We start from the raw sequence: 21,978 nt of genomic DNA on the forward strand, positions 1-21,978 counted from the left end.
AAACACAAAAAAAGGTCGTCCACCAAACCGAGCCAGCTTAGCCCATGCGGCTCAAGGTCATCAAATCGTCGTAAGTGGAATAATGTCGTAATACAAGACCCTCCCCTGAACGCCATGCAGCTGTTGACCGACACCAAGACTCAGCCATAAAAGAATGCTGTGAGCATTGTGCATTCTGTAGTGAGTTGCGTCAAGGCCTGCAATACCCATATTGCCCGAAACTCCCGCCCACCGTCCAACCCGCCCGGAAGAATTGAGCGTTTGGACTTCCAAAAAGTGGTCATAGTATTACATCGACCCAAGACTCAAGAGTGCCTCAATAGCAGCTCTTTCCTGGGAGTTGTTGACGCCAGCGCCATTGGGCATCGAGAACGAGTGGGGAGGGTTAACAGGCTTAGGGTCGCTTGGGGCGGTGTGAGCGATCTCAGCGGGAGTCTTGGATCGATATCTCGGCTGATATGAGTAAGTCGCGATGGGTTGATAGAGACGGCCAGTCCCAGGAATAGACCGGGCAGCGTTGGGAAGTGATCTTGCACGAAGTGCCTCAGCGCCGATGCTAGCCCAATCTTCCTCGTCAGTGATCTCTCCGTCTCCGAGATCCACGTCAAGAGGTTCGGGGGCGACGGACGACACATAGCCGTCTTCGTTGCCATCTAAAGACATCTTGTCGGCTTCGTGTTCCAGCATATCTTGGTCCTCGTATTCCATTTCCGAGTGAGAAAAGATGGCGGAATTTCCGGTGTAGCTGGTCCCGTAATTGTCGGACGCGGTACGCCAGGACCGTTGGCCGGGTACTTGCAGTCCGATTTGGGAGTAAGACGATGGCAGACTGCCTGGGGGAGTCATGGCAGACCCTTGACGCTCTCTTGGTGGGTGACCCTTGAGACGAGCATCCCATCTTCCCCAGCCAACCTTCTCGAAAATGACATCGCCGTCGCGGCCCGTATTTTCCGGACCACCACCCTTGCCTTCAAGCGCGGCGACAACCAAGCGACGGGCTTTGGCGGAAGTGATGCGTGAAAAACCCGGCACCGAGGTTGTCAGGTAGCCCATGATGTGCCGGATGGCGAGAGGACCATGAGACAAAAGGATATCAGGCAAATGATGCTTGGCCAACATGCCGGGGGTAATAGCCCCGGCGTTGTCCAAGTCACCCAAGCTATCCAGAGCCTCGGCGCTCAGCGCGGTCGGTTGCGGGTTGCCAGGAGCATCTTGCAAATCAATATCCGAATCCAGCTGAGTACTTTTCGGCGACATGGGGCCATGATGATCGCTCGGGCGACGGCCATGAGGCGGAAGATTAGGGGAGATGGAGTTGGGAGGAGTGGGTAGCATGCCAGGATGCTTCTTGGAGGAAGCAGCCGGTGCAACAGTAAAGTTGTCCCGGCCCTGCGTGGCCTCGCGCGGCTTTGGAATATCGACGCAGGCGGATTTGCCGTTGAGCGCCATACCGAGGGCGGAGATGGTATTTGGAGCCATTGTTTCTGCGATTGTGCGATGGAGTCGTGTGAAGCTGAACTAGACACGCAATGAGTCAGTTTTGTGCGATGAATTAGAGAAGGCGTGAGTTGGCGACGCGTCGGCGGTGGTGATATAGCTTTGGTTTGAGGCACTGCAGGTATGAAAGACTCACCACACGACGTCGTCCTGAAAACGAATTCCGCTGACTTCGATACGAACTGTGAGGTTGGCTGAAGCGGCAAGGTTGCGCAAGAGGTCGATGTAGACCAAATGTAGCGACGCAGGCAGTGGAGCTGAGGTGCGTGGAGGTGGCGATAAGAGAGACAACCTAAGCGGAGGTCTCGGTGCAGCAGTTATCTTCCCTTGAATCGAGGAAGATGGGAAGAAAAGAAGACGAAGATGAGATTGCAACGAGTGATGGTTCTTGATAGAACAAGGCGGGGTGGAGCAGGGCGTTGTGTGCGTGTGTGCTTGATGCGCGTTGGATGGTTGATTGCAGCCTGCCAGTTGGTTTGTTGGACTGGCGTGGCCGAGAGATAGAGCCACGAGATGTAGCGCAGCGGGATGACTGGAAGGAGGAGAGGAGACACAGTTGGCAGTCGTGGGTGCGCGTTAAAGCGGGCTACTAGCGGACTGGACTAATAGTAGCAGTGATGGACTCAGGGAATAATGCCCGGCACGCGCGTTTTAGCTGTAGCCGCCTAGCGGGATAGCGGGATTGTGGGATCGTAGGATAGTGGGAGGTGCGAGAGTACCTGTTAGGGGAGGAGTAGCCCCTAACACCCGTCGATGTAATGAACTGTTACTGGCTGATTGGGCGAGGGGTCTCTAAGTCAGATGCCTGTCACTGGTGTGGCTGCCCCAAACCTCGGGCAGTGGCGGGAGACAACAACCACTTCATCAGCCGTCAACCATCAACCATGTTTATTGATCTTCGATCATCGATCATCGTCACCACCACGCCCCGTGACCCGGAAAGGTGGATGTCGCGGCAGATCGGAGCTTGAAAGTCCAATGATAATCCAGCTGGCAGCCACATGAACAGTAGTGGCACGTCATTTATTAGTGAGTCAAACATCCACTGCACCCAACGAGTTCATGCAAAGGGAACCCTCGGCAGGTCAAGCGGCCCCTGCAGTGCCCGAGTCCTCAACCCTTGAACCGGGAGCTTTAGGCTTCTTGGGCAGCGTGGCTTGAATCCTCTCAGGCGTGCTGGGCGCTGTTCGTGGCTGAGATGCCAGCTATAACAGGCTCAATATTTGGACTAGGGAGGCTTCCCAAGCCCCCAACAGAGCACCACAGACTTCCTCCCGGCTTCATTTCAAGCCCCAATACGTACTACTTACCAGGTAGGTAGTAAAGTAAGTGACCACTGTGTGTGATACATGCTTGCTACGGCCTCATTAATTGCATGATATCGCAAGTCGGGGTCATCACTGGAGAGGGAATGAGGTCTTTGTCGCATCTCCTTGCAATAATGCTGTGTGTCTTTTAACTCCACGCTAGAGAATGAATCTGCCGCTGTTCTCGCCTTTCCTTCTCTTCGGTCGACCAAGTCAAAAACCGCCAGTAACCTTCGAGTGAACAGGTCTTGCTATCTCGGAATACGAGAACACGCACCTCGATGAAGATAACACTGGCAGGAGTCAACACTGCAAGGTTAAATTGCCAGGGCGGGTTACAGGGAGGCCCCTTGCGACCTATTTCTCCTAGTCGCTTGAGAGAGTTGAAAGTAGCAACGGGCAATTGCGGAGGAGATGGTACAACCTTGTACTTAGTACTGCAATGTAGGAGTGATGCTGAGGAGCCGACGATGCTCTGATACCTGACAAGTGAGATTTTGAGAAGACAGAAGGAAGCATCCTGCGGAATCCCATTGATTGAGGTCTGTATTCCGGTAGTTTTGATAACCACCTACACCTATACTATCACATAGTGTTCTCTTCTGCTGATCAGGGTCCATGGTCCCGATCATCTTGATCAGGATCAACAAAATTCCTCTCTTCCGCCCGCTTGTCATTCTCCCACGTGCATTCTTTGATGATTGGTATGACGCTTTTCATGATGCTCTCCGTCCCTCCATCTTCTTCCACCCCTCACCCTCTCGAAGTCCTTACCTCAATCGAGTGTGTGAAAAGAGAATCCTGGGATACCGTCCTCAGGAACAGAATGGTGGGAGTCAACTGTATTTATGAGCTGAATACTCCCATCAGAGATCGTATCCCCATATCAACTTGAAATCATTACATTATCGTGCCTTAAGCGTACTGATACACTAATTGATACAGATAATGGCATCATCATCACTCCGTCTCCATAAATCCCCAGACATGGGTATCAATGTCCTTGCAGTATTCTGATTTCGCGAGATCTGATCAGGTCACCAAGAGTCTTGTGGCCCCGCGAGTAAATAGCAGAATATGATATCGCGGTTAGCAACATCTCAATCCCGCATCCACTTTACATGGTCAATCTCTTGCTGTCTCGACTCTCTGTATCCTCAGACACCTCCCGCATCACCAGAGGAAGGGTTGGTGATTCAGGGACCGTTTCATCGTCCCAGCTGTCTCTTGCTGCACTTTGCAGAGTGTAGTGATACGCCTGAGTCCGGCGAGGCATGGATCGAGTGCGAAAGAGGCTCTGCCTTTCCGTCAACATCTCATTCCGGCCCTCAACAGAGTCCATCTGCCGAGCCTGTGGCATGCTTGCCGGCGGCCTTCGTGCCACATCGTCAAGGAGGAATTGGTAGAGCATCTGTGAGAACCGCTTCGAGAGTCACCGGGCTTGAGTCCCAAGATTTATCCACGACATGTCCGTGTTGTCCGGCGTGCGGCTTCGTACTCGTACGTGGCTGAAATAGTCGCCAGCCTCGTCTTGTCGCGTATCAGGCCCGATTGATGGTCGCCGTCCTCCACTGGGCTGTATCGACCGTATCGAATTCGGCATGGGGAAGGGGGGTATCGACGAGTTTTGCGTTCCTGAGCTGTCGCTCGTCTCGTTTGACGCCGAGGTTGGCAAAGGATCTGCAGCTTCCTGGGCCGCCAGATAACTGCTTGGGGGGTTCAGCGGACGTTGAGCTGGACCCGACCAAGTATTGCCTACCGGGGTCCAAGCCGTGTCATGAACGCTGGCCGGAACTCCACTGGAAAAGGCTCCCTCATATTGCTCGTCTTCATACTCGTTGTCATCATTAGTGTCTGTAGTCGCCACCGATGTCGCTCTCGACACTTGTGCCTGAAATCCTCGACTTTGCGAATGGGGAGGCCCATGTTTCAAACTGGGACTTCCCGCAGCAACGCTCTGTGCTTCCAGCCGATTGCCAGCGCTGTCTCGCAAAATGATCTTCGGTGACCGTGTCGAGCTCTCGGGCACCCCTGAACCGGGCCAAAACTCGCTCTTGGTAAGATTTGTACCACCTGAGCCCCGGGAGAAAAACGTCGTTCGGCTCTCGGGGACGGGCTCGCCGTGGAAATAACTCCCCCAGCCATCGTTAGTCTTGCGTTGAGATGCTTTGCGCGCAGGAGCTGGCTTCGCAGCTACTAGGTAGGCGGGGGTCGCCTTACCCAATTCAATGCTGGGCCTTTCTTCGTAGTCGCCCAGATCAGGCATCATCGGTTTGGAGATGGTCAGTGACCCCTTTTCCCGCTCACGCTTGAAAAGCGACTGTCCAAGGCCCATACTAGAGGCGCGGGACCCGGGTAGAGCTCGATCGGAAGAGACCCGCCGGATCAGATGTTTGGGGTCTGGTCTGCCACCAAACATAGCTGTACTGTCCGCCTCGGTTATGACCGTAGAAGGCACCGGGCTTCTTCCCATGGGTTGTCCAGCCTTCGAAAGGGGATGTAGCCCGTTTTCTTCGTGGGGGTATTCACCACTTCTGCGCTTGCCATCGGCATACTCGGTTTGCTTTTCTTTCCGCGCTCTCTTCTTGCGAACTGCTCTCATCCAGAGCAGGAGAATAATGAGAATTGCCGCCACCCCGCAGATGCTCCCAAGTACGGCACCCAAGATCGTCGGCCACCGGGTCTTGTTAGATGACCCTGATTTGGCTGCAATACTGGTCGAAGTGGCACTTGCACTTGCCGATGGCTGCCTGCTTGAGGGAGTGGTCGATGGGATTTCCTGAGTCCCGAGTAGTTGAGTGGGTGGGACCCAGCTATTTGCGGTCTGATTGAAGAAGACTAGCGGATCGTTGTCGTTACCACCGATGAACGCCACCAGTCCGTCGTTGTCTTGCGCCAGGTCGAAACCCGTCCGCTTGGTTGACGGCCCGAGACTGCTGTTATATGTCGGATAACTGTTCAGATATATCGCCCTTTTTGATCTCGAGGAGGAGTTCGGAGTGGCTGTGGAACTTGCGGTTGAAACCAGCCCTCCCACTGTTTCGTTGTAAGCGGCAGGAAGGCCACCCGGATTCAGGAGGACGTCTGAGGTAACTGTGGGCGGAGACTGGCCCAGATCGAAAGTCTGAAGGATCTTGCTGTTGTCGTCCAACGAAAGCAGCGCGCATTGCGCGACAGAAGGATCAGGAAGCGAAGCCGGCAGTGACAGACCAAGGTCTTGCCATCCGTCGGAAGGGCCAAAAGTAAAGATGTTCACATTTGTAGTGCTTCCGCCGACCATCAAAGCGCGATCTTCTGTCCATGGAAGCACGAACGGCTTCACTGTTGGAGGCGCAATTGAGCTATATGCCAACACCCGATATGGCGGAAACATCTCGAGAAGAAACGTCTCAGAGGAGGGCCCTGTGTAGCCATCTTGGGACCCTCCATACACCAATAGTGATGACGATGCATTCAGGTAGGCAGCTCCATGGTTCTGGCGATGTTGAGTGACAGGGACGACGGGCGTGATGGTTGCCCAGGATTTGTCCAAGATTGAGTAACGCTGTAAGCCTGGATAGTTGGAAGACGATGCGTTCGCGGCGCCGCCGACAACATATAGCGCTGGTCTTGAGTTGTCTCCGTCCACACCACCCTTGACGCAAACCGCCCCGGTCACTGACACTCCGTTGCTTTCTTCTTTCCACTCTCTTCCTTCTTTCAGTTCGAGCGACTGGAAAGCCTCAGGCGAATAAACGTAGACGATCCCATTATGGATGATCGAGCAATGGTTCTTGAGCGCGATCGGAGGTTTAGGTGCTGACATGTCCAACGTCAGCTCTCTTCACCGCAACTGGCCCAAGCATTCGTCAGATCCGTATGTGCATATACATTCTCTTGTTTATCAGCAATGAAGGTTTGGTCTCGATAGGTAAGGTCGGTACAGCGTCTCCGAAGGGGTGGGAGTATACGGTGCAAATCAAAAGTGGTGTAGGCAAGAGGGTCAACTGGTTGCTGTGCCAGATGGCGGCGCACTTGCGGGTGTAGGCTCGTCTAGACGGTCACTTTTCATGAGGGTGCTCGGACGTGGTCTTCGGCGTGCAGAGTAGTGGTCGCGTTGGGTGTTTCTCGAGCGACAAAGGCTAGCTTGAACGTAGAGATGGCCTAAGCTTGGGCCAGGGGATTCTGGCGGTAGGTAGTGAATTGATCATGCGATGGACTGACAGCTGTCTGTGGATAAGGGAAGTCCCAAAGCAGGCCAACGCGGCGATCGTAGAACGGAAGTCTCGATCAGTACGGCCAACCAAGAGCAATCAGTCATCCACGTCTAGAGCATCAAAAGCGTGTTCAGGGCGCGTAACTGTAGGCGCGTGGTCCGACGGACCTACCGCTCGCTGGAAGAACTGGACTTGGGAGCAACTATGTAATGCCGTCGCCGTTTATCAAGACTGATCCAGTGAGTCCTACTTTCCTGCACTTTTCAGACTCGAAAAGCCCTGCGTAGTGCTTTTGAGAGGGACAAGTAAGAACGCGAGGTGCCGTTGCAGAGTTGACAACAAGGAGTTCGTCTCGTGGATCTGAGCAAGTGGGTCGAGTGGATCGTGCTCGTCCTGTATCGAATCCTCAATTATGCATTGAATCTTCAGTTGTTCAAATCGTTCCAATTATTGCAAGTAGGCGCATACTTTTCGCACTGAATGTCCTCTGAGATTCAATGGACGGGAGAAGGGGCAGCTGAGGAGGTCAACCGTCAATCATGGAGGTGTAAGGGGGAGTTGTGTGACTGCGAAATGCGGGAGGAGTCTGTCGGTTAGCCAGTCTGGTTGGAACAGAAGGCATAGATAGTCGCAGGCAGAGGAGGAAGGCTTTAGAAGCAAAGCAGAAGATGGCGGGCGCCGAAGAAATGAAGCTAGTTTCAGTAGGGTATGGTGAGTATGAACAAGCCATGTAGCACTGGCACTCTGAATGCCTCTGTTCTTGCCTTTGTGGTATAGCATTTTCCGTTGCTACATGGTCAGTTCGGGTGTTTGCTCAACCAGACACCCTCGAAGAAATCGATGCATAGCATTCTGGCACCGTGGGTGATCTGACCGACCGAGATTGTCACACGAAGAGGGAACCCAATGACGGAGTGGGTTGTTGAAGCGGATGGGATGTGGCAGACTCGAGCTGGATGTCGCGATTAAGGGGTGTTTCTTCTGAAATGTTTCACAGTGTTTGCCGAGTAGAGATGATTGGTGGGAGAGCAGTTGGAGCTAGGTTGAAAACGGTAACGCGTGCAGACGGATTACGGGCTCTTGCGCAGGTACGCAGTCACTAGAGAGATGGGAAGGAGCGACTGGCGTACGAGGAGTAATAAGGATGCTGCGGCGGTGGGTGTCAAACTGCGATGATAGATGACGTGCAGTGGACCAGGTGACCCCCCACGCCCCTACTCCCAGCGCCCAGCAGTACAGAGTGCGTAAGGTACACTTGCCCTCTCCTTTCAGGGGTATCGTGGTAAGGCGTGCTTCTATTCTGTACCTAAATTTGGAGTCACCCTACACCGAATATCGAGCCAATTGGTTGAAGTGAAGCACTGTACTACTGCTAGTAGTAGTATACCAGACAGTCCTGAAGGTGGCCGACGGGTACGTAGCACTATTCTATTCAATGGTAAGAAGTGTCAGATACCTTAGGTCCCGGATATCAGGTCTATGGCATTATCTCTCTCCTTCGATCAGCCAAGTACACCTATTCGTGACACCACTTCACTGCCCTCCCTCGTTGACCTGCTGTTTCGCTTTCCACTGGTGCGCCATCTGTAACAATTTGGACATCTTGGCTGCACTCTCATCGTCCGCCGGGAAGACATAGTCGAGGTACTCCTCGAACCGGTCTTCCTCGATCTTTCTTCTCTTCTTGACCTTGCGAGGCATCTGTCTCTCGATCTTCTCAATGTCCTCCGGCGATCCATGGGTCTGCTCAAACGACCGCCAGGCATTCAACAAAGTCACCCTGTCTTCCTTCATCTCCCTCGACTTGAAGAGCTCATGCGCCCGCTCGAATATCTTGCGCGCCCGGCGCTTGGCTTCCTCGCTGACCCGCTGTTCTTCGTCTTCGCCCACTTCAGGCTCGTTGGGGTCAGGCACATTGATCTCGAACCGCGCATAGTTGATCCAGACCTTGACGTGGTCGGTCTTGCGTAGGAGCCGCTCATACAGCGTCCGCGCTCGATCGTACTCTTCTTCATATTCTTCAAAGTCGATGTACGCCTTCCACACCAGTTCGGGCATGTCTAGTGTGGGCTGTTCAATCGCCAACTCGTAAATGGCCCGCGCTCGGTCGAGATCGTCGAGCCCGCGCTCAAGCTCGGCAAACTGAATCCAAGCTTGACTGTTGGAAGGATTCCATTCAAGCTGTTTCTCGTAGAGAGTGCGACATCGACCAAATTCGAACAGTTGCTTCTCCAGCTCAATGTACCCACGAAAGATTTTGTCTTTCGGACACATTCCAATGGCTTGACCTAGTGTCTTTCTTGCTGCCTGCAGTTGCATTTGGCGAACCTCGAACTGCGCTTTCAGGAGCCAGATTTTGGCGAAGGTCCATTTTTTGTGTGGAATGAGCCTCAGGCACTCTTGGTATATTTGCCTCGCCCTCTCAATGTCCTTATTGCTCATCTCCTCCCACAGCGCATAGAAGATCCACAGGTAGATATATCGCCGCCAGTGTCGCTTCTCCTGCGACGGCGGAACCTGCGCGATAGCTCTCTCGTAAACATCTCTCACACGCTCCACGTCGCCCCCCGCTTCCTCCAATCTTGCGAAATCAAACCACGCGTCGTAATTGCGAGGATTGGCTTTGACCTGTTCCTCGTACTGCACCCGCCGCTTCGCCAGGATGACGTCCTCAACACCTTCTCGGTTGCCGAATTGTTTCTCGAACTGTGTATAAGACTTATGAAGCAACGCCGAGCGAGAGCGTGGAAGTCTGTCCAATGCGTATTTGTAGATCGCCCTAGCCCTTTCATACTCCTTGAGCTTAGCTTCATAGCGGGCGTAGGCGATGAAGAGCCTCTCATCCATGAAGTCGTCGCCTAGTGTCTCGATGGCAACACCGTACACATCCCGCACGAGCTGGCTGGTGCCATTTTCTTCCTCAAACTTGGCCCATCTGATCCAATTTCGTGGCTCGGGATGAACAATGGTGAACCGTTCGAAGATCGCTCGCGCACGGTCATATTCGCCATATCTCTTCTCCAACTTGATATAGGCCAACCAGGCAGCCTCGTCCGGCTCCCAACTCATCCATCGCTCAAAGACTTGCCTGGTCCCAGGAATATTGCCCAGCGTCTCTTCCATATACACATATTTGTACCAAAGCTTGTCGACGCGTGGTAGGATGGTGACAGCCCTGTCCAGTAAGTTCCGCGCATGATTGATGTTCCTTGTCTTCATCTCCGCCTCGATGTATCGAATCCATAGAGCCACATGGGTACTGTCGACATCTAAGGCCCGCTCGAAAATGGACCTTGCACGTCGATATTCCTTTTGTTCCAACTCCCACTGCGCATAGCGCATCCAGTTGTTCATATTAATCCTGTTGCGGCGAACATAGTCCTCGAACTCCTTGCGCTTGCGACCCTGGAATTCATGAAGTTCTTCCAAATCCGCGAAACGTTGAGTCGGCGCCTGTACGCCGGGCTCTTGCCTATCAACTGCTTCACGAAGCAGTTGCTCTGCAGATATTTGCACAGGCGCAGGCGCCTTGTTCTTGACCCTCGGAGGGCCTCTTGAGGAATCCATGTTCAAGGCAGCCGATGTTCAGATCGGTTTCGAGGAAGTCAAAGGTTTCGGATGTATTGTTGGCGGTCAAAATCGTGAGCGACGTTGTACGGTGCCCACAGAGTGCTCCGGAACCACCTGAGCTGACCGGAAAAGGCGGCCCTTACACTCTAGAAATGTTGTGCAGCAGGAGTAGCAGAAGATTGAACTTTTGAGTTGGGTGTCGCAGTGCCAGCACCAGCGCTACTCGGCGATCCTGCGGAGAAACGATGCCAAGGAAGCGAAGAAAACTGCGGTTAGTACCATTAATACTCCTCTGTACTAAATGCTGCCTGTTGGTAGAGCGGGAGCGAGCCAGGTTATAAAATGAGAAAAGAGGTCAAACCATCGCAACTAACGGTATTATTCCTCTACACCTTCTATATACAATCCTGGCTACTTATAACAACTATAGACTTGCTTATATTCATAGCCATATCTGGCAGGGCCACTGTTTTGTAATCTGGCTGGCCGGTAGGTACTAGTGTGATTAGATAAGATACCCAGTTAATTCATGCTAGTGGGTTGTTGATAGTGATAATGATCACGTGAGTGACTCAATGCCCGTGCTGCCAAGCCCCCATGATCGCGTTTACCAGTCGTGGCATTTGGACACTTCTCCGAGTCCCCTGGCTCGCGATGGTCGTTGTCGAGTTGACTGTTTGTAAGAAATTGTTCACTTGCAAACACCCCATCTCCTCTACCTGTTTCGGTGAACAAGTACTTTCACCGCTGGCTTGGAAGGATATCCTTTCACAACCCTTCCTGGACAATGTGCTGAACAGTCGCGACAACTCCTCCCGCTCACCTCACTCGACTACTCCCACCAACGATTGACTACCCGACTCTTTCATTGATTGCCGTCTTTGGCGGCAGCTGCACGTTTCGCAACTATGGCGTCTTTCCTTGATCACTCCTACAGTTTGGTGCACCTCGATAACACCGCTGACCAGCCCAGTCAGCAAGATCTCAAGACCCAGCTTGAGAAGGGCAGCGATGAGACTAAGCTGGACACCATGCGGAGGATCTTGATCATGATGCTGAATGGCGATCCGATGCCCAACCTCCTGATGCACATCATTCGCTTTGTCATGCCATCTAAGAGCAAGCCGTTGAAGAAATTACTATATTTCTACTACGAGATATGTCCCAAGCTGGATGCCAATGGCAAGCTGAAGCAGGAGATGATTCTGGTGTGGTATGCTTGATACTGTCCCCAGGCCTTGACACGGGTACTGACCACTGCTAGTAATGGTATTCGGAATGACTTACAGCATCCCAACGAGTTCGTCCGAGGAAACACACTACGCTTCCTCTCCAAACTGCGAGAGCCCGAACTCATCGAGCCACTCCTTTCCGCCGCCCAGACATGCCTCGACCATAGGCATGCTTATGTGAGGAAGAACGCTGTGTGGGCATTGGCCTCGGTGTATCAGCATGCGCAGCACCTCATCCCTGATGCCCCTGAGATGCTTCACACTTTCCTCGCCGGAGAGACGGACACGACCTGCAAGAGAAACGCCTTTGCCGCCTTGATGAGTATAAGTCACGAGAAAGCTCTGGAGTATCTCACTAGTGTTTTGGATGGGATTCCCAACGCCGACGAATTGCTACAATTGGTGGAGCTCGAGTTCATCCGGAAGGATGCGATACACAATCAAGCAAACAAGGCCCGATATCTGCGCCTGATTTTCGATTTGCTCGAGGCCAACACTAGCACTGTTGTCTACGAGGCTGCTACTACACTCACCTCCCTCACCAGCAACCCCGTGGCAGTGAAGGCTGCCGCTGGTAAGCTGATTGAACTTAGCATTAAGGAGGCGGACAACAACGTCAAACTTATTGTGCTTGACCGGGTAGAGCAACTTAGGAAAAGACATGAAGGTGTGCTCGATGACCTGGCCATGGAAATACTGCGCGTCCTGTCGAGTCCCGATCTGGATGTTCGACGGAAAGCTTTGAGCATTGCCCTAGAGATGGTCTCGAGCAAGAATGTACAAGAGATTGTCATGTTGCTGAAGAAGGAGTTGGGGAAGACTGTTGTCGAACAGTATGAAAAGAACACGGAGTACCGACAGTTGCTGATTCAGTCCATTCACCATTGTGCCATCAAATTCTCGGAGATTGCAGCCAGCGTGGTTGACGTGTTGATGGACTTCATTGCTGATTTCAACAACAGCTCCGCTGTGGAAGTTATTTCTTTTGTCAAGGAAGTGGTTGAGAAGTTCCCGAAGCTTCGATCGTCGATCGTGGAGAAATTAGTGTCGACATTGGGTGAAGTTCGAGCAGGCAAGGTGTACCGTGGCTCGCTGTGGGTGATTGGCGAGTATTCTCTCCAAGAGAATGATATCAAAGAAGCCTGGAAACGAATCCGGGCCAGTCTGGGGGAGATCCCGATCCTTGCGTCGGAGCAACGATTACTAGATGAGCAATCTAGCGAGGATGCAGAACCGAAGGAGCAAGTCAATGGCCACGCCGCCAAGTCAACACCCAGCAGCTCTACCAAAGTCCTAGCAGATGGCACATATGCGACCGAGACCGCCATGACCAGCGATTCGGCGGCACAGGCGCGGTTGGAAGCAGTTAAGGCTGCGCAGAAACCACCTCTACGGCAGCTCATTCTGGACGGCGACTACTATTTGGGCACGGTACTCTCATCCACTCTTACCAAACTCGTGATGCGACACTCGGAGATCTCCTCGGATCAGGAACGCACCAATGCTTTGCGTGCCGAAGCCATGCTTATCATGATCTCAATCATCCGCGTTGGACAGTCTGAATTCGTCAAGGCGCCAATTGACGAGGATTCTATTGACCGTATCATGTCGTGCGTAAGAGCGCTGGCAGAGTTTACAGAACGGAAAGAGCTGGAAAGGTCGTTTCTGGATGACACACGAGAGGCCTTCCGAGCAATGGTGCAGGCGGAGGAAAAGAAACGCGCTGCCAAAGAAGCGGTGGAGAAGGCCAAGACGGCGGTCCAGGTGGACGATGTCTTTTCTATCCGGCAACTGGCCAAGAAAAACGCAGCGGATGGAATGGACGAAATGGAGCTCGACCTTGAGAAAGCCACGGGCGGCGATGCCTCGTTTGAGGATCTGTCGTCCAAGCTGAGTCGTGTCGTGCAACTCACCGGCTTCTCGGATCCGGTTTACGCTGAGGCGTATGTCAAAGTACACCAGTTTGATATCATTCTGGATGTGCTCCTGGTCAACCAAACCAATGAGACCCTCCAGAACCTGTCGGTCGAGTTTGCCACACTGGGCGACCTCAAGGTTGTAGAAAGACCAACGACTCACAACCTTGGGCCACAGGACTTCCTCAACGTGCAGTCTACCATCAAGGTGTCAAGCACCGACACCGGCGTGATTTTCGGCAATGTTGTCTACGACTCACCCTCTGGTACTGACACGCACGTGGTCATTTTAAACGATGTCCATGCCGACATCATGGATTACATTCAGCCGGCGACATGTTCGGAGTCGGCGTTTAGAACCATGTGGACCGAGTTTGAATGGGAGAACAAAGTCAACATCAACAGCAAGAGTACGGATAAGACTCTGCGCGAATTTTTGGAGCAGTTGATGAAGAGCACCAACATGACATGCCTCACTCCCGAAGCTGCGTTGCAAGGTGATTGTCAATTCCTGAGTGCCAATCTTTACGCACGCAGTGTTTTTGGTAAGCTGAACCCGCTTGTATTTAACTCATGGACACCTTACTAACCGAGATATGTAGGCGAGGATGCGTTGGCGAACCTGAGCATAGAAAAGACAACGGACAACTCGATTGTAGGATTCATTCGGATTCGCTCACGCTCGCAAGGGCTGGCGTTGAGCTTGGGGTCATTGAAGGGACTAAAAGCGGGCACATATTAGTTTCTTCTCGAGGCCTATGATGTTGTATGTGGTTGAAACGTGGCAGGGTCAGTAAACAATGAACACTGAGCACTGAACAGCAAGAACTGTTCTGCGAGTCAAATGGGATTCGAGGACTTGAAGTAATGATCGTGACTCGGTGGACAATATGCTGAATCACGCGCAAGGCTGTCTCGACACTGCTACTTGCTGTATACCGAGTACAGAACTAGTACGTAGTACTACCTTACGGCAGACAGTGACTTGGTGCTGGGTTACCTTACCAAAGAGTAGCAATTGTTTGGTACCATGATACCAGGACCTTGAACGATGAATCAATGCGCCGGGGTGGCCGCATCCTGCCCGCATCGTCCCTACCGCTGGATAGCAAATTCCCGGTCTCACCATACCAACTTAAAATAGTCCGACTGTACAGTACGTAGTAGACTCCGGGATCTCAAGAGCCTAAGTAGACAGACACAAAGAGGTAGATAGCTGGTTAGCCAATTCCGCAGCTGGATCAATCTGGCTCTGATTCGAGTCCACCACTGACCATGTCTCGCAGGGGAAGACACCTGAACCATCAAGATTCATCACCATTGATTGTCCTCCCAGCCTTCGCATTCTGCCAACTCATATCGACCCATCTTACCAAGTTTACAGCTTCATGCTGCTGCCGAAGGGAAAACCACTATCACCGTAAGACTTGCTAATGCTTTGTGCTCTCTAGTCATGTTGTCCTCCTGGCCAGGATCGCAGCTCTTGTGCTCTGTCCATCCGCCCAACTGACCCTCCACTTCCACTTGACCTCCCGTTCATTGCCAGCACCCATCGCAGTCACCATCGGTCGTCTCCCGCCATGGCACCCTGGCTGCGACTCGCGGCGCTTCCGACGTCCCTCCTTGCCCTGATCGCCAGTACCGCCGCGCCGGTGGTGTGTCAAGGTTCCAACTGGCCGTACGATCTGCCGCCCGATGCGAAATACTACCCGGAAGATGAAGTGCTGATGAAGCGAGACATTGACATCCAGCAAAAGCTAGAGAGGAGGCCAGTCACGGGAGTCAGAAAGATGAGCACCGACCCTGGGGAGAAGTTCTACCTGGAGTACTGGGGCTTCGAGCAGGAGGAAGACTTGGTCGACCGTTCGAGTCTCACGAACAGGAACGCTACATTGTTCACCTCCTTCGATGCGCCGGTGCGGATGCACTCTCGCCGAGGCAGCACGCGGGCCATCAGCCCCTACCTGCGGCTGCCCGGCTGGCATCTCTTCGAAAAGAGAGGCTTCCAATGTCCGTCCGGGACCTTGTCCTGCACCTCCATCGGCCGTCCTAACAGCTGTTGCGCGACCGGGTCGACTTGTCAAGTGGTAGAAGATACGGGCCTAGGTGACGTCGGATGTTGTCCGCAAGGGCAGGTCTGTGCGGACTCTCTTTCGACGTGCGAGTCCGGTTACACTTCATGTCCCAACAATCCGGGCGGCGGCTGCTGCATCCCTGGATACGCGTGCTATGATGTCGGGTGTGTGCAGACCTCTACCGCTACATTCTTGACCGTGCCGACTCCTTCAACGACAACCGTCACTTCCTACACGACCATCACGCCGGTTGTCTCGAGTCCATCAAGTATCTCATCGTCCCCACCATTGACACTGACGAGTCAACCCTCGACCTCGACCTCGACCTCGGTCTCGAGTACAGCAACCCTCCCGCCACAGATCTCTACAGTCACCCGAACCGTCACGGTCACATCGTCCGCACGCAACAGTCTGACATGCTCGACCAGCTATCGGTCGTGTCCAGCCTCTCTAGGCGGCGGATGCTGCCCGATCGATCGCGAATGCGGCTCTGCCAACTGTCCACCATCATCTTCCACCTCCACGAGCAGTAGCAGTAGCAGTGACTCGCCAACCCCAGCACCACCTGTGCGTCCGACAAGCCTGACCACCACTGAAGAGACAACTACCGTGCCAGGGCCAGGTCCGAGCACCCGATCCACATCGACGCCCACCTCTTCACCGACGTCGACGCCCGTCAGCGGCTGTCCCACCGGCTTCTACGCCTGCAGCGCCTACTACCAAGGCGGCTGCTGCCAGGTCGGACGCAACTGCGACAAAACATCCTGCCCGGCCAGTGCGAGCACCACCCTCGTCGACACGGGCAGTCTCACCATTGTGGCCCCCACCGGCAGCGGCATCACTGCTCCGGGGTCCCTCCTGACCGGCGCCTGCGCGAACGGCTGGACCACATGCGCCCCGGACGTTGGTGGCGGGTGCTGTCCGTCTGGCTATGGCTGCGGAGTCAGCAGTTGCGCCGCCAGTGTTAGTGGCGGTTCCGACGTGGGCAAGGCCGCGCCCAATTCGGCGTCGAGAAGTGTGTCGGTGGATTCTTGGATGCTGGGATGCGCGTGTTCTCTAGCAAGTCTACTTTTGGGGACTTTGGCCCTGTGAAGGTAAACTATGAACCAAGAGGTCGCTGCCGTCGGGCTTTTTTCGTCCTTTGGCAAGCGTGTACAGAACTTTTGTGTAGCCGTCCTGAGGAGACCTTCGCAGCAGCGTCCTCTGCAATGACGAATTGATTTTTGCTGACCCAAGCGTACATTCTTCCACTACATGTCTGTTTCCTCCGCTGAATAATGTCCTATTAGCAAGGTTAGACTCAATCGAACATGCCCTCGTTTCATCTTTACATTGTAGAGAAGGCCATTGGTAGCAGTAGCGCACTTACATAAACGGCTTTCACGATTGGTGCGTGAGCGGAAGAAACATGAGCCAGGGGGAGCAAAGCAGGGACATCACAAGAATAACCTCTTCAGAAAATGCAGGACCGCAATGGGTGGTCAGGGCTGTTTGTTTATATTGATTCTTTCACTTTTCTGTCCTACCTTGCCACGCCACCTCTCTCCATTGTCTTGCAGGGGGGGGATGCAGTTAAATGCCTGCCAATCCATTCCATTTCAATCCATATCCGCAGACAGAAACACGGTGAGATATGTTCTTGGCCATGCTTGCATAGTAGTCCGGCTCTGTTAGATGAAAACCCCCTGAAAACACATCTTGCTCTGTTCTTTGGAAGGCAAGGACCTCAACTGACTAGACCCTGCACATAGGCACGGCGGTGACCCGGACCGTTCCTGGGAAATGCATCGCATACACAATTTGCGGATTGTGACCGATAGGATGCCACGCGATAATCTCCGACACAGACCCTACTGGATCAAAGCGCCTGCCTCGCTCTTGATGATGTCTGCGACTTTGTCGGACAGTTCGGCTGGCTTGTCTGCCAGCACTTGTTTCAGCTGCTTCTTGTACTCGGACAGCTGTTCATGCTTGGAGTCCATGGCGTTGATCGCCAACAGACACTTTGTGGCGAGCAGGTACTTCTTGCGGCGCATGTACAGCTCGAAGCCCACACACTGGCCTTCGGCCTGATCAGGAGAGAACTCCAGCAAGGGGCCGAGGAACTTCATGGCGTCCTTGAGCGGGTCTTTGGTCTCGACGAGAGCCTTGCCGAACGGGTCGGGGTCTTCTTTTTTGGTATCGGGATCTTCGCTCTTCGGTGTGGGTTTGGCGGCCTTCAGGGCAGCCTTCTTCTCCGCCTCGGCCTTTTCCATCTTCTCCTGCTCCCGTTTGGCCTTCTTAAGCGCCTTCTTTCGATCCGCCGCGCTCATCTCGCCGGCTTTGCCTGTACCGTTGACGTTGTCCATGATAGGGCCGTGCACCAGGTCCGGGTTGTCGGCAAGAAGAATATAAGCTTGGACCGCGGAGATGGCCATGTTCGAGAAGAAGGGGTGTTCGCGGAGCCGGTCCTCCCACCTCAGCATATCCACGTATGCTCGGATCATCCCTTTTCGCAGTGAGAAGTTATGGAAGTCAAACTGATCCTCCTGCCAGGTGTCAAAAATGGTCAGGATTTGATGGAAGCGTTTGAGGGCGAGACCAAGCTTCCTTTGTCGAAGGTATGATTGTCCGTCTTCTGTCAGGTACCAGACGCATTGCATGTCGATGAGATCACTGAGCGGACCCCCAGTCTTGTTCTGGGTGAACTTGCCGGCGGTCTCGAGCGCCTTGTCGTTTTGATCCGCCCGCAGTTGGTACTTGGCGCACTTTGTGTTGATGGCCCGATCCTTCTCATCCAACGATCGAGCTTGGTCCATGACCTCGGCGGCCTTGGCCAGGTCACCCTTGTGCTTATACGTCCTTGCCTTGACGGCATGGTAGTCGACCGACTTGGGCTCCAGTTCTATACACTTGTCGGCATATTCCAGAGCTTTGTCAAGATTCCGACTAAGCTTGTAGTTGTAGTGCTGTGCAAGGAAATAGAAGACGGACGATCTGAACCGTGATTCTTCTTTACTCTCGCCATTTTCAGAGGCGCCATTGGTTTGCGAACCCAACTTTCCCGCCGCGTATCCCTCAGCCAGTTCCTGGACAATGTCGCGCTTTGACTCGTTGGTATACAGTTGCTTGATGTTGGCAAATGTAGAAGGGATGCCTCTCCGGAGCATCATTTGCAGATATGCGTCTGCAGTTTGTTTGAATTCATCACCTGCCAGAACATCCAAACGTCTCCGCCTAGGAAGGTCTGCTTTTGGGAATTTCTCCGCCAGTTCTTGGTGTGCCTTCTGAATGTCTGATACTGGGCCATCATTCAGTCCTTTTGCCGCAATATAGCCATCGTAGTAAGCCGAATCATCAGGGTTGCGCTCCAGGAGTGCGGCGTAAGCTGCCTCAGCCTCCGAATTTCGACCCAATCGAGCCAGATAGTCTGCCCTCATTTCCAGGACGGCCTGAACATCTGGACTCTTCTTGCCCACGGCCTCGAGATGATCTAATGCCTTCTGAAGGTCGCCTGACTCTGCTATGATGTAGTTCTTGTAGAGGACAGCTTCCCAGTGCTCGAGATCCGACCTGCTGGGCTTCGTTTTCAAAGTCTCCTCGTAGCTGGTAAGCACATTCTCGGCCTCCTCGTAGTCCCCAGCGAGATGGTGCGCGATGGCCAGAGCGGTCCAATTTTGCCTGATGGCTGGTCTCTGTTGCAGCATATTGTTCCGGCTCTGGATGTACCCTTCATAGTCTCGCATTTGTATTTGAAGATGCGCCAGGTCCCGCTGGATCGGGGCCGAATCAGGCTCTAACCTCAATGCGAATTTGTAGGCTTTGATGGCTTCTTCATAATTCTTCTCACTGCGGTAGAGGAGCCCATAGACGTGCCAGCAAACGTGAGACTTCATGTTGTTGTTCAGCGCAATCTTGGCCAAGGCAAAGGCCTCGTCGGTATGGCCCTGTGACCCAAGTATGAGGGCCTTCATGGCTTGGGTATCGGCATGGTTTGGGTTCTTTCGGAGGATTTGTTCTGCGGCCTTGAGACCTAGACAAAAAGCATCAGTCCTGCTCAACGAACATCAGAAGTCCCTCACCTTTCTTGTACTGCTTATTTTCAAAATGCCGCACCACCTGTCTGAACAAGGCGCCATCTTTGTGGCTCAACTGTTGCTGGGCCTGAGCCATATTGACAAGCCGTTCACTCAATGGTGGATGAGTCGCAGGAATGAGTCGGGCAGGGTGCGGTGAAAGAGATTGTTGCCAAATGAGTGCAGGGCTAGAACATGTTCACAGAGAAGCAAAGAGCAAATTGACAAAGTTGCGACTAAGCCCGCCGCAATCAAGTAGAAGCAGTCGAATCAGTCAGTCGTGAAGAATTCAAGATGGACTTTACCTTCAAGTTCGAGTTACTACTTTTAGTATGACGGTCGTTCGGCCGCCGCGGCTGGCAGCCTCGTTGGGCTTGGCAGTGACATTTGGCCGGTGCAATTCAGCCTCATCTGCCAGACTACATACCAGGTAGCTACACTAACCTACCTTCCTCGGACCATGACTACTACTACTCGACACCAACAATTCTCAGAGACACTAAGTAGATAATGGCTCGAAGGTAACAGGAGTATCTAGGTATTTGTCCCACTGCGACATGTTAATGTGGGTATCCGACCATTCACTCCCAAACGCCACGTACTCCCCTTAGTACCCTCCAACCTATTTCGCCTCGGCAATATACTCCTTCAGCGTGCTTGCACTTTTGGCCAAAAGGTCCTTCTCCTCCTGGATCAAGGGCATGTTGAGGGATCTCACGATTCCCCGGCGTCCCAGGACAACTGGCAAACTCAAGCAGCATCCCAGGTCATCTACCCAGTGGGAGATTGGCCTGACGTTTCGTTGATCGAACAGAATGGACTTGCAGATGCTCGCACTAAGGGCAGCAATGCCATAGGCAGTGGCTCCTTTGGCTTCGATGATCTTGGCAGCCTTGTCTTTGGTTTCAATGGCGATGGCCTTGCGGTCGAGAGTGACGTTGGGGGGCAGACATTGATCCAGGGGGACGGCACCAATGGTCACGCAGGACCAGGCAACCTGTTTGCGAGTCAACAATGCGAGAAACCAGCATCGTGGGCAGTATTCTTCGCTTACCATTTGACTTTCCCCGTGCTCACCCAGTACGTAGGCGTCTATGCTGCTCGCATCCACCCCTACTTTCTCCGACAGGATACCTCTCAGCCTTGCGCTGTCAAGAAAAGTCCCGCTCCCAAGCACCTGGCCTTTGGGGAGGCCTGAGTATTGCTGGGCAAAGTAAGTCAGGACATCGCAAGGGTTTGCAACAATGAGGAGAACGGTGTCCTCCCGAAATGGTTTCATGTCATTTGTTGCGGACTTCAGTATGGCAAGGTTGCGACCGAGGAGGTCAGTACGTGATTCGCCTGAGGGAGCAACGGTCAGATCAGGAGCCACGGTCAGAGGGGCAACCTGCCATGTCTTTGCTTAGCACCGGCGCTGATGACAACGATATCACACTGCCCAGCATCTTTGTGGGTTCCAGCTCGAATCCTGACGCCGCCACCTCTGTAGAAGGGTTATTGATGTCGAGGTAGAGAGTGGGCAGACCAACCCAACAGCACCATGGTAGGTGGTGGCATCTCCTAGATCTTTAATCTGAGCGTCGCGCAGTGCAGTATTGGGATCCACCAACACCACTTCGCTGGCAACGGGATTGAGGATCAGACACAGGCCGATGGCCGAACCAACAGATCCAGCTCCGAGGATGGCGATCCGAGATTTGGCGGTAGAGATTTCGGGGTCCATCGCCGGAGGGTCCATGGTGACGACAGTTGAGGTTCTCGAAGCAAGGACTACTAGTAAGCTGCAACGAAGCTGGGGAGTGAGGCTGACGGAGCGATGACTTCATTCAATGTGGCCGGCGAAAGTATTGGTATTCTTATCGGCGTCGCCTGTGATAGGAGATGTGACTGGGAAAGGGTCGTAGAGCAAGGATTCTCTAGCGGACGGATAAAGATACCTGGAAGCAGTTGACGTGGGTGACTGGGGGAGGGGGGTGTTGTTGTGGACGGGAGGGAAATTCATGCAGTGCCGGATGTTGCTTTTGTTGCTTGGTCCTCACTTGACGAAAAGGAAGGCACTACCAATATGGACATGACATAGCTATCTCAGCAGGCACCTGGATACTAATATGGCAGGTGCTACAGGCGGGC

The 21,978-nt window shown here is 53.3% G+C and overlaps 7 protein-coding genes across 7 annotated transcripts; 2 read left to right on the forward strand and 5 right to left on the reverse strand.

Annotated features, from left to right (window-relative positions):
- Positions 1 to 288: 288 nt before the first annotated feature.
- A1O1_08180 (uncharacterized protein) lies at positions 289 to 1,479 on the reverse strand (the record flags this gene model as incomplete). The annotated part of the gene is made up of 1 exon (XM_007729042.1): positions 289 to 1,479. The coding sequence occupies one exon, from the start codon at positions 1,477 to 1,479 to the stop codon at positions 289 to 291; it is 1,191 nt and encodes a 396-aa protein (XP_007727232.1).
- A 2,757-nt stretch (positions 1,480 to 4,236) lies between these two features.
- A1O1_08181 (uncharacterized protein) lies at positions 4,237 to 6,609 on the reverse strand (the record flags this gene model as incomplete). Its single annotated transcript, XM_007729043.1, has 1 exon — positions 4,237 to 6,609. The coding sequence occupies one exon, from the start codon at positions 6,607 to 6,609 to the stop codon at positions 4,237 to 4,239; it is 2,373 nt and encodes a 790-aa protein (XP_007727233.1).
- A 1,924-nt stretch (positions 6,610 to 8,533) lies between these two features.
- Positions 8,534 to 10,567, reverse strand: A1O1_08182 (pre-mRNA-splicing factor CLF1; the record flags this gene model as incomplete). The annotated part of the gene is made up of 1 exon (XM_007729044.1): positions 8,534 to 10,567. One exon carries the CDS (start codon positions 10,565 to 10,567, stop codon positions 8,534 to 8,536), a length of 2,034 nt encoding a protein of 677 aa, XP_007727234.1.
- A 911-nt stretch (positions 10,568 to 11,478) lies between these two features.
- On the forward strand, positions 11,479 to 14,460 carry A1O1_08183 (uncharacterized protein; the record flags this gene model as incomplete). Its single annotated transcript, XM_007729045.1, has 3 exons — positions 11,479 to 11,783; positions 11,835 to 14,263; positions 14,321 to 14,460. 3 exons carry the CDS (start codon positions 11,479 to 11,481, stop codon positions 14,458 to 14,460), a joined length of 2,874 nt encoding a protein of 957 aa, XP_007727235.1.
- Positions 14,461 to 15,298: 838 nt separating this feature from the next.
- A1O1_08184 (uncharacterized protein) lies at positions 15,299 to 16,885 on the forward strand (the record flags this gene model as incomplete). Its single annotated transcript, XM_007729046.1, has 1 exon — positions 15,299 to 16,885. The coding sequence occupies one exon, from the start codon at positions 15,299 to 15,301 to the stop codon at positions 16,883 to 16,885; it is 1,587 nt and encodes a 528-aa protein (XP_007727236.1).
- A 758-nt stretch (positions 16,886 to 17,643) lies between these two features.
- On the reverse strand, positions 17,644 to 19,945 carry A1O1_08185 (uncharacterized protein; the record flags this gene model as incomplete). The annotated part of the gene is made up of 2 exons (XM_007729047.1): positions 17,644 to 19,805; positions 19,855 to 19,945. The coding sequence occupies 2 exons, from the start codon at positions 19,943 to 19,945 to the stop codon at positions 17,644 to 17,646; spliced, it is 2,253 nt and encodes a 750-aa protein (XP_007727237.1).
- A 525-nt stretch (positions 19,946 to 20,470) lies between these two features.
- On the reverse strand, positions 20,471 to 21,586 carry A1O1_08186 (uncharacterized protein; the record flags this gene model as incomplete). The annotated part of the gene is made up of 4 exons (XM_007729048.1): positions 20,471 to 20,845; positions 20,903 to 21,235; positions 21,271 to 21,331; positions 21,378 to 21,586. The coding sequence occupies 4 exons, from the start codon at positions 21,584 to 21,586 to the stop codon at positions 20,471 to 20,473; spliced, it is 978 nt and encodes a 325-aa protein (XP_007727238.1).
- Between the last annotated feature and the right edge of the window lie 392 nt (positions 21,587 to 21,978).

Source organism: Capronia coronata (assembly GCF_000585585.1).
Source record: "Capronia coronata CBS 617.96 chromosome Unknown acBCG-supercont1.7, whole genome shotgun sequence".
NCBI classification, from domain to species: domain Eukaryota; kingdom Fungi; phylum Ascomycota; class Eurotiomycetes; order Chaetothyriales; family Herpotrichiellaceae; genus Capronia; species Capronia coronata.